This window comes from Dendrobates tinctorius, unplaced genomic scaffold (assembly GCF_039654945.1).
Source record: "Dendrobates tinctorius isolate UK_male_01 unplaced genomic scaffold, ASM3965494v1 ptg000062l, whole genome shotgun sequence".
In the NCBI taxonomy this organism is placed as follows: Eukaryota; Metazoa; Chordata; class Amphibia; order Anura; family Dendrobatidae; genus Dendrobates; species Dendrobates tinctorius.
Window position 1 is genome coordinate 12516997 of NW_027361730.1, and position 19752 is coordinate 12536748.

The 19752-nt window shown below is 45.4% G+C and overlaps 1 protein-coding gene across 9 annotated transcripts in view; it reads right to left on the reverse strand.

The window, feature by feature from the left end:
- The window catches only part of SBF1 (SET binding factor 1), a 198275-nt gene that overhangs the window by 95176 nt on the left and 83347 nt on the right, over window positions 1-19752 (reverse strand). For 8 of the 9 annotated variants that reach the window (XM_073579279.1, XM_073579273.1, XM_073579278.1 and 5 more), the window contains 7 exons: window positions 19503-19616; window positions 9991-10068; window positions 4479-4592; window positions 4253-4381; window positions 4052-4150; window positions 3283-3487; window positions 2896-3008 (listed from right to left, as the gene is read on the reverse strand). In XM_073579279.1, coding sequence (XP_073435380.1) covers window positions 2896-3008; window positions 3283-3487; window positions 4052-4150; window positions 4253-4381; window positions 4479-4592; window positions 9991-10068; window positions 19503-19616 — 852 coding nt within the window. The remainder of the gene's footprint in view (window positions 1-2895; window positions 3009-3282; window positions 3488-4051; window positions 4151-4252; window positions 4382-4478; window positions 4593-9990; window positions 10069-19502; window positions 19617-19752) is intronic. The other variant, XM_073579272.1, reaches the window with a different exon arrangement.

Genomic DNA, 19752 nt, shown 5'->3' on the forward strand with positions numbered 1-19752 from the left:
TAAATTCCAAAAGGGGTATCATTTCCAAAATGGGGTCACTTGAGGGAGGAATTCTGCTCTTCTAGCACTTAGGGGCACAGTATATTGATTTTGCTAATTATTCTAGGAATATCTGGGCTCCAGGAGGCAAATAGTGCTCCGTCTCTCCCCAGTCTCTCTGTACGGCTAAGCAGTACTGTACAGCCACATATGGGGCAATGCCACGTTCAGTAGTAATTGTGGGACAAATTATGTTGCCATTTTTACCCCCTTCTTGTGTGAAATTGTAAATTTGGGGCTAAAACTAAATTTTGGTGGTAAAAATCTAATTAATTTTTCTTCACTGCCCAATGGTATAAAATTCTGTAACACACCCATGGTGTCAATATGTTCACTGTACCCCTAGATGAATTCGCTGAGAGGTGTCGTTTGTAAAATGGGGTCACTTATGGGGGTTTCTGCTCTTCTGGCAACTTAGTGGGTCATGGCACCTGCAAATCATAACAGTAAAATCTGCACTATAGTATGGCGCTTCTTCCCTTCTAAGCTTTGCACGGTCTGAAAAATATTTACATGTAGGGTATTGGTGCACTCAGAAAACAATGGACCTCATTTTTTTGGAAAAAATGTCCAATTAGCCCTTCCTGTGAAGCACCTGAAGGGTTAATAAACTTCTTGAATGTGGTTTTGAGCACCTTGAGGGGTGCAGTTTTTAGAATGATGTCACTTTTGGGTATTTTCTATCATATAAAAAGTCACTTAGAATGTGTAGTGGTTCCTAAAAAATGGTAAATTATTAAAATTTTGTAAATTTTGTTGGAAAAAGGAGAAATCTCTGGTCAACTTTTAACCCTTATTACTTGCTAACGAAAAAAATTGCTTCAAAAATTGGACTGATGTAAAGTAGACGTGTGAAATGTTATTTATTTACTATTTTGTTACATATCTCTTTACTTTAAGGGCATAAGAATTCAAAGTTTGTAAATCGCAACCTTTTTTTTTCCACACAAACGCAAATTATATTGAAGAAATTTTACCACTATCATGAAGTACAATATGTCAGGAAAAAACATTCTCAGAATCAGTGGGATCCGTTGAAGCGTTGCAGTTATTAGCACATAAAGTGACAATGGTCAGAATTGTAAAAATTGGCCTGGTCATTAACGTGCAAACAGCCCTGGAGGTAAAGAGGTTAAAGGGAATCTGTCACCCCATTTTCGGCCTATAAAATTCGGCCACCGCCATCAGGGGCTTATCTACAGCATTATGTAATGCAGTAGATAAGCCTCTGATGTAACCTGAAAGAAGAAAGAAGAAAAACAAGTTAGATTATACTCACCGGGGGGGCGGGGCCGGGTGCGTAGGTGTCGGTCCGGCGCCTCCCATCTTCTAGTGATGACGTCCTCCTTCTTTCTTCTGCTGCAGCTCCTGCGCAGGCGTACTTTATCTGCCCTGTTGAAGGCAGAGTAAAGTACTGCAGTGTGCAAGCGCTGGGAAAGGTCAGAGAGGTCCGGCGCCTGCACACTGCAGTACTTTACTCTGCCCTCAGCCGAAGTAATAAGGAGGACGTCATCTCTAGAAGATGGGAGGCGCCGGACCACACCGCGACACCCATCGGACCGGATCCCCGGGTGAGTATAATCTAACTCGTTTTTCTTATCTTTCAGGTTACATTGGGGGCTTATCTACATACAGCATTACAGAATGCTGTAGATAAGCCCCTGAATATATGAGCCCCTAGTAAATTCATGCAAAAAAAAAGTGAAATTACTGTTTTCTAAAACAAAGTATTTTACTTTCAAACAGGATAAAACTTCTCATCACACACCTTCTCTACATGACGCTTTTTCTAAACTATTTCTACTAAATCGCCCATTAATAGATTAACAAGTGCTTTAAACATCGACATTTAAAATCAAAACATGTTACTTCTACTGCCTGTCTTCTTGCTCAATGACATACTAAATAATGCAGACCTCTAGGGAATTACAGGCAGCGCTACTATGAAAATATTACTACATTGTCTCATTTAATCTTCACATCATTTCTATGATTGGAGACTGCATACACTGTAAATAAGGAATCTTACACACTATTAACTGTTCACATATATTCAGTTAGGATGGCAGAAAGAAATTACCTGATCAATGAAAAAAAAAAAAAATAACGTTTAGACTCCACAATTAAAAGTTATTACTTTCCTTCCAGTAATTAGCTGAGGGTCTCAAGACCCAGATTTACACTCATCTCCATTTCTGGCATGTCTAGATCTATGGTTTTCCTTAATTTGTTATCCAGGATACATTTTTATTTGGGAATATGTTTGCAGACATAGAAAATACCAAGCAGACCATTATTCACCCTCACCAGGCTCAGCTCTGCACATCTGCGGCTGCTCCAGTCTTTGTTGACTGGATGCAGCTGTGACGCTACCAGCATACTCGACCACTGCAGCAAATTGCTGTGATCAGCGGTTTGGGTCATCTACATCAGCAGAGCTACTGAGCCCAATGACTGGTTGCAGCAGTCAAGTGTGCTGTAGTCATGATGGCACTGCTGCAGCCTGTCAAAGACTGAGTATAGGCATGTTTGCTGGTTTCTAGGTCTGATACATTTAGATTTGAATATAAGCTAACCCGAATTATCACACATTATCTATGGCAAAAATCAACTAAACTGTTGATCCCTAACAGGTTCCAACTTTGGGTCCTCCTGAGATCCTGTTTTTGGATTGGTAGGAGTCACCATTGAGGGAACCTCAATCATCAGCACATTAGCATCTATCTGGTGGATAGCTGACTTCTTTGGTACAATGCCTTTAAGAATGCTTTACAATAATCAGAAATACAACCACCAATAATAAATACAGGTAATGGGTAGGTCAGAAAGAAAAAAAAAAAAAAAAAGGATTCCTACCTTTTTTGCCTCTAGCATTTTGTTCTCGAAGATATAAGAAATACAGTTCCTCACAACTTCAAGCCGCCTACTACTATTAGCCAGAGCACTGCCATTCCGCTCCACAATTGCTGCTACAAAATACAAAGATCAATTGGATCAAAGAGTAACTGTGGTCGCCCACTTCTACCAAACAAAAGTCTAGATGGATTTTTAGAAGCCTCAGTTCCTTGAATGTTGTTAAAATGATGCTCTATTTTCAGATTGCGACAAACTCTCGAACAATATGAAAAAATAAAATGTAGTCACAAGTAGCTATAGGAATTTTATAGCATAAATGAAGAAAAAGTATGGAAAATAAGACAGTATTGTGCTGGTGAACTTTTACAATTGAATGACTACACAAACCAATAGGTGGCCCTGGTGGCACCATGCACTTCTTCTCCGACCTAACAGCAGGCGGTGCATTCTGCAGCTTGGCAGCAGCCTGATCCAAGATCCATTGAATGCTGCTTTCATCCAGGAGAGGGAAGACCTTATGCTGAGGTCGCAAGTAACTGCCTTCTGTTGGTCGCTGAACTTTATGCATACTAACAGCAGGGTAGGGGTTCTCCTAGAACAAAAAGGTTTGTAAAATGTACCATTGGTTAGAATGAATGAATGATCGTCCCCAACCAAAAACAACAGACACAGAAGCGGAGTTTAAACGCTTACACAGACATAGTAGATTAATTACATTTTAAAACAAAGCAACTCATGAATTAAGGAAATAAACATGCTAAGCCAAAAATGGGACATTTAAACTAATGAACTGGATCACTAGCCATCATAAATCGTTCTTAGTGAACTTGAATTTAGACAGCCATCTCAACCAAGCAAGCATACAATGTCACTAAACAATAAGTATTAGGAAGGAAGTGCCCAAGACCGAGTGAAAACTGCAAATCTTACAGCCCTGCATATTCTGATATCATCGCTAAATATTCTCTAACTTGCTACCTGTTTCCTGAGATATACAACTAGTGGCAACTCATCTTCTCTGACACTTCCCGGGTAGCGCGCTGAGGTTTGCGTGCTGCCGGTAACGTGAAAGCTTTTGCATAGGACACAGTCTTCAGCTTCTTCTGTTCTTAGTTTTAAATGAAGTAAATTGCAAACTCAACCTCACAAAACGTACATTTCTATAGAGCTTCTCGGCTAGTTCTTGCACATGCTTCATTAGGTACTTTTGAGTACCTTCCTCGTATTGTATTTTGTGCACATCGTAAGCAACCAGCTGTCGAGAAGACACAAAATAGACAAGTCAGTAGGAATCGGATGTGGTGACAAAGCTACAATTTACTGGTAGTACAAATCTTCTATCTAATTCAGTGTCTACCTCATCAAATAAATCCAGTGCTCTGTATGGTGGACCTCTCTCCGTCACAAATCCTGCAAATGCCATGCCTTCAAGTACCTTGGTTAGAAAATCATCTTCCACTAACCCACGCTGACCCAAGAAAGAAGCCTGGAAAAGACATATTTGTTAATGCAAAAACATTATTCACAAAACAATATACTTATTTCACATTTTGAGCTGACAAAAAAAAGGGGAGTGAACCAACCTTATGAAACCGTATGACAGGCTCTGGGTGAACTCTTATCAGTTGAAGACAACAACGATATCCTTGCAAGACTTGAGCAAAAAGGCGAAGAAATACAGCGCGAACTTCCATATCCTGTAATAAAGAAAAACAAAAAAGTTCAGAGCATCTCAATACACTTCTGCACAAGACATAGGTGACTCTGCATTACAAATACAATTCTATAGGAGAATGTTGCTTATATTATTCACACTTCAGAAGATGTTCAGCACGAAAAATGAATGCATACATATTCATTGGGAATTACAATGTGCATTTATCTGAGTTGTACAGTGACAAAGTCATTTGAAAGCCTTGCAAATGTAATACATTTTATTTTTATAGCGCCGACATATTCCGCAGCACTTTACATTATAGAGGGGACTTGTACAGACAATAGACATTACAGCATATTAATAATCACATAGATCATGACAGATACCAAGAGGAATGAGGGCCCTGCTCGCAAGCTTACAGTCTATGAGGAAAGAGGTAGACACGAAAGGTGGGTGGTAACAGTTGCCCTGATTGTATGGACCAGCAATAATGTTAAGTGTGTAAATTTTTAAAATGTATTTATATACTTTAATTCTAAATAACTACACTAAAGGCTTGATATCGGACCCCCACAACTGGACCTTGTAGTATATTGTCTGCTGTTAAAACAAAGGGAGAGAACTTCCTCTCCCAATCTGTGCCTGTGAAGGTAACACAAGGGTTGGTTCACTGGGCAACTACTTTGTTGCTGTAGAGTATGTGCAATTCCTGTATACACCTGGCAGTCCTGCTGTTTCTGACATAAAACAGAAAGCTCACTGCTCCAGGCTGCCATCAACAAAGAATTGATGTCATCTGCTTTATCTGGTCCCTCTCTTTAATCATTTTTAGAAACTAGGAAGGGGAGAAACCATTAAGGTACGTTTCCACGTTCAGGATTCCTTCAGTATTTGCTGCAGATTGGACAATACGTACAGCCGCAGCGTCCAGATGTTACAGCATAGTGGAGGGAATTTTATACATGCAGGTGGCAGACCTGCGTAACCGGACACGCGGCACGCCTTTATAGACCGCAGCATGTTTATTTATCTTGCGGAGACGCTCCGTTTCCGCAAGATAAACAACCCAGTCTATGAACAGGATGCAGTGAATCCGCATGTACAACAGGGGGTGGCGCTTTGGGCGGAGCGGGGTATCTGCTGTGGATTCTGGACTGTGGACACATACCCTTAGGCTGTGTGCCCACATAGCGTTTTTAAAGCGTTTCTGCAGCGCTTTTAGACAAGTGTTTCTGCTGCAGAAACGCTTACGAGAAGCATCCAACGGTTTTGTAATGGAAAACGCACATGTTGTGCTAATGGTGCGTTTTTAACCGCTGCGGAAACGGTTAGCGGTTAAAAACGCAGCATGTTCATTAATTTTTTAATACCAACAACTATATGGGCAAAAATGCTTAGGAAAACGCATGCTAAAACACTTGACAAACACTTACAAAAGCGCGTCAAAAAACGCATTCGTTTTCCCGGGAGCAGGGTGTGCGATTCTGCTCAGGTTTATTCTGCATGAGAATCGCTACGTGGGCACATAGCCTTAGGGTATGTTTCCAAGGTCAGGATTGGTCGCAGGTGAAATCTGCATCTGAGGTCACTGGCAGGTCACCTGCATTTTTGATGCGTTTTTCATTGCATGCTTTTTTTGTCACTTGAAATAAAGCTTATTGAAAGTTGGCTTCTGGGAAGGAAAAAAAAAAGTGATTTCCTGTTAGCTGATAGGGTATGTGCACACAGTCAGTAAATGCTGCGGGTTGGACGCTGTGTACATCCTCAGCGTCCAACCCGCAGCGTCCGGATGTTACAGCATAGTGGATGGGATTTCAAGAAATCCCATCCACTATGCGTTCAGAGACGCAGGTGGCAGACCTGCATAAACAGACATGTGGCGCGTGTTTCCAGACTTCAGCATGTCTATTTACGATGCGGAGACGCTCAGTCCCCGCAGCGTAAATTTCCCATAGACTATCATTCGGTGCGGTAAAACCGCATCTAATTATTAGTCACATGCGTAATAACTGTGGGAATGCTGCTTACTATGCATGTGTACTCATTTACATACGTTGAATCAGGTGTCACATCCGGAAGTATGTGACAGACTGGTGTCACACTGGCAAGTGTGATGTGAGAAACTCAGGCGAGTATCTTGCATCAATAGAAATACATGCAGCCGCACACTCTGCTCCTGAGTGCCTGGTGTTGATGCGAGAGACTCCCGTGAGTTTTTCACATCACACTCGCAAGTGTGACATCGGCCACGCAGGAAGTTCCTGAAAGCAGAGAGGAATATGTAATGTTCGTTCCTTTTTTTTTTCACTAAATAAATAAAAAAAAAATGGCGTGGGTTCCCACACAATTTTCCAAACCAGAGCGGGAAACCCAGCAACTGGGGGCTGATGTTTATAGCCTAGGCAGCGGATAATACCCATGGATCTTCCCAGGCTCTGAAGATCTGCCCACAGTTGTATATTTAGACTTTCCGGGCTATTAACCCCTTAATGACTGTAGCTTTTTTGGTTTTGCGTTTTCGTTTTTCGCTCCCCTTCTTTCCAGAGCCATAACTTTTTTACTTTTCCATCAATATGGCCATTTAAGGGCTTATTATTTGCGGGACGAGTTGTACTTTTGAACGACACCATTGATTTTTCCATGTCGTGTAACAGAAAACGGAAAAAAATTCAAAGTATGGCAAAAAGTGCAATCCCACACTTGTTTTTTGTTTGGCTTTTTTTGCTAGGTTCGCTAAATGCTAAAACTGACCTGCTATTATGATTTTCCAGGTCATTACGAGTTCATAGACACCAAACATGTCTAAGTTCTTTTTTATCTAAGTGGTGAAAAAAAATTCCAAAGTTTGCTTTAAAAAAAAAAAAAAAAAAAAATTGTGCCATTTTCCGAGACACGTAGCGTCTCCATTTTTTGTGATCTTGGGTTGGGTGAGGGCTTATTTTTTGCGTGCCCAGTGGTCGTATTTAATGATACCACTTCTGTGCAGATACGTTCTTTTGATCGCTCGTTATTGCATTTTAAAGCAATGTTGCGGCGACAAAAAAAAAACAAAAAACAATTCTGCGCGGTTTTTTATTTTTTTTTTCTCGCTACGCCGTTTAGCGATCAGGTTAATCCATTTTTTTATTGATAGATCGGGAGATAACAAATATGTGTAGGGTTTTTTTTTTATTGTTTTATTTTGGTTGGGGCCGAAAGGGGGGTAATTTGAACGGTTATGTGTTTTTTTTATATAAACTTTTTTTTTTTTTTTTTTTTTTTTTTTAAACTTTTGGCATGATTCAATTGAAGCATCTACTACTTGATCGGCTCTGCCACATAGAGTTCATGCACAGATCACCTCTATGTAGCTGAATTACAGGCTTGCTATGAGCACCAACCACAGGGTGGTGATCATAGCAATCTGTCATCAACAACCATAGAGGTCTCGAGGAGACGTTTGGTTGTGATGGCAATGCATCGCTGAGCCCCGATCACGTGATGGGGGTCGGCGATGCGCTTATTTCCAGACCGGCGTACGGAAGTGCCATTTAAATGCCACTGTCAGCATTTGACAGTGGCATTTACCTAGATAATAGGCATGGGCGGATCGCAGTTCTGCTCGAGCCTATCGCAGGCACATGTTAGCTGTTGACTACAGCTGACATGTCTCGGCTTTGACGTGGGCTCACCGCCGGAGCCCACCTCAAAGCGGGGGATACTGCCAGCTGACGTACTATCCCATCAGCTGGCAGAAAGAGGTTAAAATAGGGGATCTATCCAAAAAATGGCATGTGTCCCCCCTATAATTAATAGCCAGAAAAGGCTATACAGACAGCTGGTGGCTGATATTAATAGCCTAGGAAGGGGCCATGGATAATGCCCCACCCCACAAACACCAGCTCACAGCCTCCCCAGAAATGGAGCATCTCTAAGTTGCGCCAATTCCGGCACTTAGCCTCTCTCTCTTGCCACTGCCCTGTAGCGGTGCCATATGGTGTAATAGTTGGGGGTTGATGTCACCTTTGTGTTGTAAGGTGACATCAAGCCCGGCTTAGTAATGGAGAGGCGTCAATAAATTACCTATCCATTACTAATCCTATAGTTGTAAAGGGGTTAAAAAAAAGACGAAGCCAGAACAAAGTATTTTAATGAAATAAAACACTAAACATAGTTTTCTCATTTTATTATACTCCAAATTCCTGTGACGCCCTCATTCTCCTAAAATAAAAATAAAATAAACCAACACAAATACTTCCTGTCCGACGTAGTCATTAATAACTAGTGTCCCATGAAGAGTCCAGCCCTGCTACATCTGGATGCCCGACATCCAGATACAGCAGAGCATGTAGATGACCACCGGATATCACTGGCGGTCACCTGCACTGTAGTTCTTGCGGTCAGCTGACCGTGAGAACCAGCCTAGTGACAGGAGATAACCCGGCGGTCAAGTGCATGGCAGTTCTCACGGTCAGCTCAGCTCATCACGAGAACTGCAGTGGACGCAAACTTACGGCGGTCACAAGGCAAAACATTATTTAAATTAGTACACATGCGTAGTAAGCTGCTTTTCTTAAGTTATTACGCATGTAACTAATTAGATGCGGTTTCACCACATCTAATGATAATTTATGGGAAATATATGCTGAGGGGACCGAGAGTCTCTGCATCGTAAATAGACATGTTGCAGTCTATAAAGACGCGCTGCCGCATGTCCATTTACGCAGGTCTGCCACCTGCATCTCTGAACTCATGGTGTACATGGGTTTTCATGAAATCCCATCCACTATGCTGTAACATCTGGACACTGCGGGCTTGCCGCTGCGGATGTACGCAGCATCAAACCCACAGCGTTTACTGACCGTGGAAATATACCCTATACAGGAAAGAGAAGACCCACAGTCTGAAGGAGATGTCACAGAGGCTCTGTAGTGAGAGAGAAAAACCTACAGCAGACTGTGGGTTAGAGTTGATCCAAATAAGGACGAAAAGATACTTTGCAGTATGAGAAAACAGTACAGGAATAAAGCTATGCTGACACAGGAGATTCTGATTCCAAGAGGCTGCTGCTTCAAAGTAGCCACAACTTAATGGAAAAAAATTTTCTTCTCAGAAGTTCACAGTCATGAAAACAACAATCTTAGGACCAGTCGGTAGCCAACAAGCTAAAGTAAAAGATATGGAAAGATCAATAATATAAAAATGCAGTGCTTTAGTTAAGAAACTGGCTTTTGCAAGCTGTGTGCTCAAAATATAGATTTTTGACTCACACATTACAAGGCACTCTCTGCAACGAAGTCCTATTTGTGATGTGTGTATCTCATTGAATTAATGCCCTCATTCTGTGAATTTAATACAGGAAACAGAGTGTATGATCACTTCCTTGGGGAAGAAGTACCTTGATGTGTAGATGAGGTAGTAAGAAGTACTTTGAAACATTGAGAAACACTGTTACTTACCTGCATTCGAAGAGTTGACGTTGTGATAGAAGAAGGAGGGAATGCCAAATCAGCAATCTGTAAAGCAGGGTCTAAAACCTGAGGAAACAGCGAAGCAGTTAACAGCAAATTATACAACTGGCATAGGGCTACGTATAAAAGCTTTAAAGCATTCCCAATCAATTAATCAATGTAAATAAACTAGATAAATAAGCCACAAAAAAGTAGAACTCTGAACAGTAAGTTTTACAATGTCAGTTATTGTCACTAAAGGTAAACAGTTGGGTTAAGACGGATTTTTTTCTGTATATCAGCAAACATATACACACTGAATTCTTATAACTCTTCTGTCTTTGGATCTGAAATATATCCCTAAATGCTCCTAAATTTTATGGGTTGGTGCCATGTCTGGCAGGGACTTACTTTCCCCTCCCCATAAAGAACGCAATATCCACTACTTAAAAAATATGAGAAATAAAATTTGGGAAATTTAATTGAAAGATCATATCTCAGAATAAATCTCAACTACGAATCAACGAAGTTGGAATATTCATGAGTCTCTCATTCTACAATTAGAAAATAAAGATCATGTGACCCTGCCAAGCACACAGGCAATATATCCTAAATAGCTAGAATATCAGGACTGGAATTCTTATCTGGGTATCATATTATTTAGCTTTTAAATAATACCAGGCACAATATACTTAAGAGCAGCACAAAGTTTGACTTCCTCTAGAGGAAAGCTGCAAACGACATTAAAGGGGAACCTGTCATGCCCTCCAACATTTCTGTATTTATTGCCAAATTCCCTGCCTGACCAGCCCTTGATCCAGTCACCTAAAACATGACTAAAAAAAAAAAAAAAGGATTTATAAGCAGTATGTCTTACACTAGTAAGTCCTTTGACTAGCCAACGTGGTGTCGTTTTCCGCTGACTAGTCGTCCCTCTTTGCATGTTATCATGTCTGTGGGCGTGATAATATAATCTGCGCACTGCGCCAAGACCAGCAATGCAGAAGGCTCACATACATCACCTGCACTTTCGGTCATGCCCAGAGAGCCCAAGTCGGGAAACGTACACCCGGCTTCAGAGGTGCAATGATGTGCCTGAAGAAAGCTGCGCGCAACGTTGAGGTTTGCAGGGAGTTAGTGATGATGCTGGCTTTTACAAATCAGGTTATCACGCACTCAGGCAACTGATAACATGCAAAGAGGGACGACTAGTCTGTGGAAACTTACGCTCCCGTCCACTAGTCAAAGAAATAATCTGCACAAGAAAAATGGAGCTTCTAAATCCTTTTTTTTTTTTTAAACCTGTATTTAGGTGATTAACAGGGTAAAGGGCTGGTTAGGCAGGAAATGTATTAATAAATACACAAATGCTGTTGAGTTAAAGGGCATGGGGGACCTGGCAGGTTCCCTTTAAGAGAAAAGATTACAGCCTGTTATCCTGTTTCTAAGGCTAGTTTCACACTAGCGTTCTCGGGTGCAGCGCAGGGCCGCCGCTTAGCTCCGCCCCTGGCCGCAACCCTCCGGTCAGCTCTTCCTAGGATCGCATGATGCTGCATGCAATCAGCGTACCGTATATTTAGCGCTGGGTACACTGACCGAGCTCTGGTCTGATTTTGCTGGCGCTGCGCCCTTTTGGTGTTGCGCCCAGCGCACAAAAATGCAACACAGCGCCAACAAAATTAGACCAGCGCACGAACAGAACACGGTCAGCGTACCCAACGCTAAATATGCAGTACACTGATCGCATGCAGCGTCATGCAATCCTAGGAGGAGCTGACCGGAAGGAGCACGGCCGGGGGCGGAGCTAAGCGGCGGCCCTGCACTGCGCCCGAGAACGCTAGTGTGAAATTAGCCTAAAGGACCCCATACTCATTAGATTACCCGTGCACTAGACCCACAGAGATCGGCTGACAGTCTTGTAAATAGGTGTCTTCCAATTACCCAACAAATGATGTCAGGGGACAGGAGAATGCAAATGCATCAGATTTCCAATGGCTGAACCTTTTGTGCTCTGGGAGATAAGCAGCTGTCAGGGGAGTCAAGCAGCGTCACTCGCCTACAGAACACATTACCATTTGGCCGGGCCAAATGTCCCTGTGTATAGGGAACTAATGTATATGGTGGGCTTAACCCTCCTCAGAATCCAAGGGTGGCAATACAGGAACCTTCCATATGTTATCACCCCTCATAATCAGTGGTCATTTATACCCTTTGATTGTTAATATACTAAAGGGTAAGAAGTAGAGCAATTGCATATGTACTTAGTCCTTGCACCCGATCATGCCACCTGTCACCACGAGTCAAATGGATATGGAATCTTGATCATTTAGAAATTTAATCTCTTGAGTTCTGGAGATTTTGAAAATATGTGGACGCCGACAAAAACAGTGGAAATACTGGAATAGTGAATAGTGCTCATCATTATTTTTCTGGCTTTTATTTTATACCATTTCTTATATACATGTAAAAAGAAATTTCTTAATGGGGTGACATGGGAATTTCTTTTTCCACAATGGAGCTAAGCACTCAAGAAGTAGAGGTTAACGATCTGTCTGTTCTGCCACGCACTATTCTCTCCCGTTTCAATATGGTGACAGAACCATTCCTGGTGGTGATGCTTCTTTTTCCTGTAAAATAAAGTAGACAAACCAGCTCCTTTTCCACTTTGCTATGTCAATGGAGCATTAACGGACATGGTGATTGACAGCTGGCTCCCCAATGCCTAAGTCAGTGCAGGATGATGTGCTAGCTCATGCAATGTAAAATCGAACTAACTCGGTGTGCTGGTGAAGCAGCTGTCAAATATCATGTCGTCAGCAGTGACACTCTGTCGACAGAGCACATGAGAAGGAATTGCTCAGACGACAGGATATCGCAGGAAGTGTGAGAATCGTTGCCAGAATCTGTTCTGTGACCACTCAGACGAGAGAGATCAGCGGTCGGCAAAAAAGGCAAGTAATTAGCATCCCACCGATAGCGGGGAGAAAGGAGATTTTTGTGAACTCACCGTAAAATCTCTTTCTCTTAGCCTCTAATTGGGGGACACAGAACCATGGGTGTTATGCTGCTGTCCACTAGGAGGCGACACAATGGATAATCTGAAAAAGATTAACTATGGCTCCTCCTCTGCAGTATACACCCCTGGTCGGCGTTAGCCTTCTACAGTTTTGTGCAAAAGCATTAGGAGGAACATAACAGAAACAACATAACCAAGCCTGTAAGAAGGCTACTATGTACAAGCTCAAGAAACAATATGAGAACTCAACCGTAACAACGGCCCGTAAGGGCAACAGGGTGGGAGCTGTGTCCCCCAATTAGAGGCCAAGAGAAAGATTTTACGGTGAGTACACAAAAATCTCCTTTACTCTGTCGCCTCATTGGGGGACACAGAACCATGGGACGCCCCAAAGCAGTCCCTGGGCGGGAAGAAATGGACAAATATTGTGCTAACAGGTCCCTAAACTTGGGGCACTGCCGCCTGCAGAACCCATCTACCCAGGCTCGCATCCGCTGAAGACTGGGTATGAACACTGTAGTGTTTCGTAAACGTGTGTAGGCTAGTCGAAGTGGCCGCCTTACACACTTGTTGTGCCGAAGCCTGGTGCCAAATGGCCCAGGAGGTCCCTACTGTCCGCGTAGTGTGCGCCGTGATACCGGCCGGAAGAGGAGAATTATTTAGTCGGTAAGCCTCTTGTATGGTGGACTTGATCCACCTGGCAAGGGTAGCTTTGGAAGCCGGAAGACCCTTGCGAACGCCGTCCGGAAGAAGGAAAAGGGAATCAGACTTCCGGAATGGTACAGTCCTAGACACGTATATACGCAATGCCCTGACGAGGTCAAGCGTATGCAGAGCCTTCTCCACTCTATGAACCGGAACTGGACAAAGGGATGGCAGTGAAATTTCCTCATTGAGGTGGAAGTTGGACACAACCTTCGGAAGAAAGGATACTGTGCGGAGAACCACCTTGTCATGGTGGAAGGCTAGGAAAGGCCGTCTGCAGGAGAGTGCTGACAATTCAGACACCCTGCGTAGCGAGGTGATTGCCACCAGAAAAACCACTTTCTGTGACAGAATGCGGAGCGGGACTTCCTTAAGGGGTTCGAAAGGTGGTGCCTGCAATGCTGTCAGGACCAGGTTGAGGTCCCACGTTTCCAGTGGACGTCTGTAGGGAGGAACTAATCGGGAAACTCCCTGGAGAAAGGTCCTTACTTGCGGCTTGTTAGCAATGCGCCTTTGGAAAAGCACTGAAAGCGCTGACACCTGGCTTTTAAGCGAGCCTAGAGATAGCCTGGCGTCCCGGCCCGATTGAAGAAAACCGAGTACCTTCGGGAGGGAATACGGGAGTGGGACCTGTCCACTAGATTCGCACCAGGTAAAGAAAGCTCTCCATGTACGGTAATAAATCTTGGCGGAGGCTGGCTTCCTTGCCCTGATCATGGTTGTAATGACATCTGGTGAGAGCCCTGCCTGGGTTAGAACCCAGGTGTCAAGGGCCACGCCATCAAATTGAGAGCCCCTGAGTTCTGATGGTAGAACGGACCTTGTGACAGAAGGTCGTGACGGTCGGGGAGACGCCAGGGGGCGTCTGCTGTAAGTTGTACTATGTCGGCGTACCATGTACGTCTGGGTCAGTCCGGCGCAATCAGGATGGTTGGAACTCCCTCTCGTTTGATCTTCCTCACGACCCTGGAGATCAGGGGGAGGGGTGGAAAAAAGTACAGAAGCTGGAACTGGGTCCAGTCCTGAACCAGGGCATCCGCTCCGAGCAACCACGGATCGCGTGTCATGGCCATGATATTGGAGACCTTGGCATTGAAATGGGATGCCATTAGGTCCACGTCTGGGTTACCCCAACGATGGCAGATCTGGTGAAAAATTTCGGGATGGAGAGACCACTCCCCCGAGTCCATTCCTTGTCTGCTGAGGAAGTCGGCTTCCCAGTTGTCCACACCCGGAATGTGAACCACAGAGAGTACCGACCTCGTATCTTCCGCCCAGTGGAGGATATGTGCCACTTCTCTCAACGCCTGGGCACTGCGGGTCCCTCCTTGGTGATTCACATATGCCACCGCCGTGGCTTTGTCCGACTGTATCCGTATGTGAGAGGCTGCCAGCAAGTGATGAAAAGCTCTCAGTGCCAGGAAGATGGCCCGAATTTCCAGGATATTGATGGGCAAGGTCGCTTCCACTGGTGACCACTTGCCTTGTGCCCTGTGATGTAGGTGCACCGCACCCCAACCTGTCAGGCTTGCATCGGTGGTCAAGATCTTCCATTGACCTGAGAGAAAGGATTTTCCTCTCGCAAGCGAAATTGGCTTGAGCCACCAGCGTAGGGACCTCCTGGTTGACGATGTCAACCGAAACTCCCTGTCGATGAAGAAAGGATTCCGGTCCCAAGACTTGATGATGGCTAGTTGAAGAGGCCTGAGGTGAAACTGGGCAAATGGTACCGCCTCCATTGATGCTGCCATCCTGCCGAAGACTCTCATGGCAAACCGGAGATCGGGGAGGATTGCGGAGCCAGTGTCTTGTCCCTGGGAAGGAGCACCAGACCCCTGGAAGTGTCGAATAGCATCCCCAGGAAGATCAGGGTCTGACTCGGGGTAGTCGATGACTTTTGTAGGTTGACTAACCAGCCCAGGCGACTCAGTGTCGATTGTGATTGAGACACTGACGTCGCAGTCCTTGAAGGTGGAAGCCTTGATGAGGAGGTCGTCCAGATATGGAACGACTACGATGCCTCTGGAATGTAGCACGTCCATGGTGGCTGCCATGATCATGGTAAACGTTCTGGGAGCCGTGGCGAGTCCGAACGGGAGAGCCACGAACTGGTAGTGGTCCTGGTTGATCGCGAACCTGAGAAATCTTTGATGGGCGGGAACGATTGGTATATGCAGGTATGCATCTTGTATGTCTATGGAGGCGAGATATTCTCCCTGCACCATGGACGCAATGATGGACCGAAGGGACTCCATGCGAAAATGCCGGATCCGTACGTATTAGTTGAGCTGTTTTAGGTCTAGTATGGGCCGGACGCTACCTCCTTTCTTGGGTACTACGAATAGATTGAAGTAGAACCCTCGGAAGCGTTCGGTCACGGGAACCGGTATGACTCCTGCTTGAAGGAGAGAGGAGACCGTTTGGTGGAAGGCACGAGCCTTGTCTGGTGGTTTTGATGGGACAGAAAGGAAGAACCTGTTTGGTGGACTGTAAGTGAACTCTATCTTGTATCCGGAAGACACTATTTCCCTGACCCACCTGTCTTCTGTAATAGGCAGCCAGACTTGCTGAAAGAGTAGAAGTCGCCCGCCTACCGGTGGGGTGTCTTCCGGAGTTCGCGAGTCATGATGAAGTGAAATTTTGAGGTTTTCCTCCCTTGGGCTTCGTTTGGCCTGCTTTCGACTGCCAGGTCCTGTCCGGCCTCTGCTCCGCCCGTGGGTTGTCCCTGCGTGGGGAGCGGTTACGATTTTGTGCTGGGCGCGAGACGGACCAGCCCGAAGAATTCAGAAATGATCGGAATCGTGTTTGGTTACACCGTTTAAACGTGCGTTTAGGTTTTAGTTGCGGAAGAGAGGTACTCTTACCCCCAGTGGCGTTGGATATCATTGTGTCCAACTTTTCACCAAAAAGCTGTCCACTAAGGTATGAAAGATGCGTGAGGGACTTCTTTGAGGCCGCATCCGCTTTCCATTCCCACAGCCAGAGGATACGCCGAATTGTGATGGCGTTAGCCGCTATCCCTGCTACACCTCTTGCGGAGTCCAGGGCTGCATGAAGCATGTAATCTGATACCACTGCTATTTGAACCACTTGGTCCGAGAGCCCGGGATTTGAAACTTGGAGACCCTCTTGCAGTGTTTTGGCCCAAGCTAGAATAGCCTTGGCCGCCCAAACTTAAGCGAACGCGGGGGGCCAGGGAGGCTCCTGCCGCATCGAAAACTGAAAAAACCATGCGTTCTACCTGCCGGTCTGCTGCGTCCCTGAGGGTTGAGCTATCTGGCAGTGAAAGTAGGGTCTGTGTTGCTAGTCTAGAGACTGGCGGGTCTACTTCGGGTGGATCTGTCCACTGCTTGGTGTCCTTTTGTGGGAAGGGGTACCTAGCCTCCAAATATTTGCGATTGGTAAATTTCTTCTCAGGCTGCGAAAACTGCTTAGCAAGGATCGTCTGAAATTCAAGGTGGTTAGAGAAAACCTTAGGTGGTTTCAGGACACCTTCAAAGCAAATTTTGTGTTCTGGGGCTTCCGGGGTTGGATCAGAAATGTCCAGCACCCGATGGATAGAAATTATGTCTTCAACTAGCGCTGTATTGCTAGGGGGGCAAGGGACTAAGGACCTCTCCGTCTCGTCTGATTTGGAGTCACAGATGCCTTCCGAATCCTGGGTATCGCTGAGGTGTTCCCTGGTGGGTGAGCAGGGGCAGAGGTCCTCTGTAGGCAGGGTTTGCTGCGGAGATCTGCGTTGTCTGTCTCTGGTAGGGGACGGTCTAGGTGACCTGGAGCTACGGTGTCTCTCCCTGGAGGGGGATGACCATGTGCTATGGGATGACGCAGAGGAACGGGATGTGTGGGCTCGCTTACGTCTGGGAGAGCCAGAAACGGCCTGTCCCCGAGTGGAGCTGTCCCTTTGCTGGGTAACGGACATAGCCGAGGCATGACCCTGCAGAGCCTGGAGTAACGTGGAGGTTAGGTTATCTATGGACTGTGTCATAGACTGCGACATCTGGGTAGCCCATTCCGGCATGGTAGCAGCCACTGAAGCATTGGTAGGAGCCTCTTGGGGTTCTGACAGTATTCTGGATACAGTCCCGACAGTGGGGGTACGTGCTGCCACTGGGGAGAGTGGTCTTGCAGGCTGTGCAGAATGCATAAAAGTAGTCCTGCCTGGTTCTCTTGTACCTTGAGCCTGGCATAGTGCTCAGAGGGCAGAAGGGCTGGCTATGAGAGTGCCGTACAGGGGTGGATGTGCAGGGGAAACTTATAGGAGAGCCTTACAGGGCTCCGGATTCACAGCCGAGCACAAGAGCCCGAGCTGTGATCTTACCCCACCAGTGTGCTCCTAGGTCCAGCGCCGAAGATCCACTGTCCTGTGCCCCCTGGAGACTAGCTGGCGTGTTACTGCTGATTTCCTCCCTTTGCCTTCGTCAGAAATGGCTGCCGGGAGAGTGAGGAGGGAGAAGGGGGCGGAGAGCTGAGAAAGGGCGTGCATAGTATGTATAAACGCGCCCTTTCTGCTTCGATCCGCCCCTTCTATGACACTGTGGAGTCATAATTGTCATCTGGGGGGCGGCGGCTTCAACTAGGCCGAAGCCGCGGCCTAAATTAGAAACCGATGCCCAGAAGGGCTCCAGGCCGGCCCGGTAGTCCGGGAGGGGGTCGGACTTTAACCGGACACCCCCGGATTGAAAGGCAGGCTAGTGGTGGGGCCGCAGTCTGAAGCGGGGCCCTGTGATGGGTCTTCCTGAGGCGCTAGAAGTGATGCTGCCGCAGAGACAGGGGCGCAGGGAGCCCTGTGTCTGCATGTGCCATGCCTGCCAGCACTCTCCCCCTGGCCCCGACAGAGGCCCGCAGCTGGCTGGGGACCCTGGATATCGTGCCGATTGCCGTGGTGCAGACCCTACCTGTGGCGTCTCAACCTAATTCCCCCAGAGGGGGATTAGGGTGGGTGCTGCTGTCGCCATCAGGGGGCTTCTTCCTCGCCTCGACCTCAACCCAAGACCAAAAGGAATTGGGGAAGGAGGGGGGTCTCGACTTCGGACCAGCACCCGCAGAGCTGGGGAAGGAGCGACATGGGGAACTGCCATCTCAGCTTCAACTGGGCACCCCAAATTCGGGGGCCGAGGAAGGAGCCATGTTGGAAGTCTCACAGGAAACCCACTTTTCTTCATCCGGAAGAAAAAACACGGAAAAAAGAAAAAATCTTTAGGTGTGCCTCCTTGCGACACTAAGCAAAAACTGGAGAAGGCCAACGCCGACCAGGGATTTATACTGCAGAGGAGGAGCCATAGTTAATCTTTTTCAGATTATGCATAGTGTCGCCTCCTAGTGGACAGCAGCATAACACCCATGGTTCTGTGTCCCCCAATGAGGCGACAGAGTAAAAAAAAAATCCCTGATAAGCCCTATAATTACTATCAGGTTTTTCTCAGGCGTCTACTTTTGGGAAATATATACTGTAAGTATAGGGTTATAATTTTATAATTCAGTTTTATTCATGTTATTTACAATCCTTGTACTTTTTACCCAATTGTTATAACATGCTGGTGCTCTTCAGTCTAATTACAAGACGCGTTATTAGAACATACTTCCATTTTCTGAAGACAGATCCAATACATGCATAAAAAAATAATTTGCATTTAGAATACATTCCAATATAGTCCCTAATTCAAAAATATAAAGCATGTGTCAAATGAACATGCTAAAGCAGTTCACAAGGCATAAATGACACTAAGAAGTAAAAGGCAATAAATAATGCAAAGAACAAGCTAATCAGTGTTCCACAGTTGTATTGCAAGATACTCACCAGTGACAAGGCATCTTGTGTGTGATGGACCAATGGCTCTGGTAGAAGTGGGATCTGGACACATTCAGGGATAGTTACAGTGCCACCATCTAAATCTGCAATTATTACATCAAGCTAAGGAAAAAGTAAAAATTGGAAGAAATTATTGTGGTCATATTATAAATCAAGCAAAGTAGGTAGACAACTCCACTGAACAGCAATTAGCTGATTCTGTGTTCAGCATTTCTTCACATGTGAGACCACTTCTCTT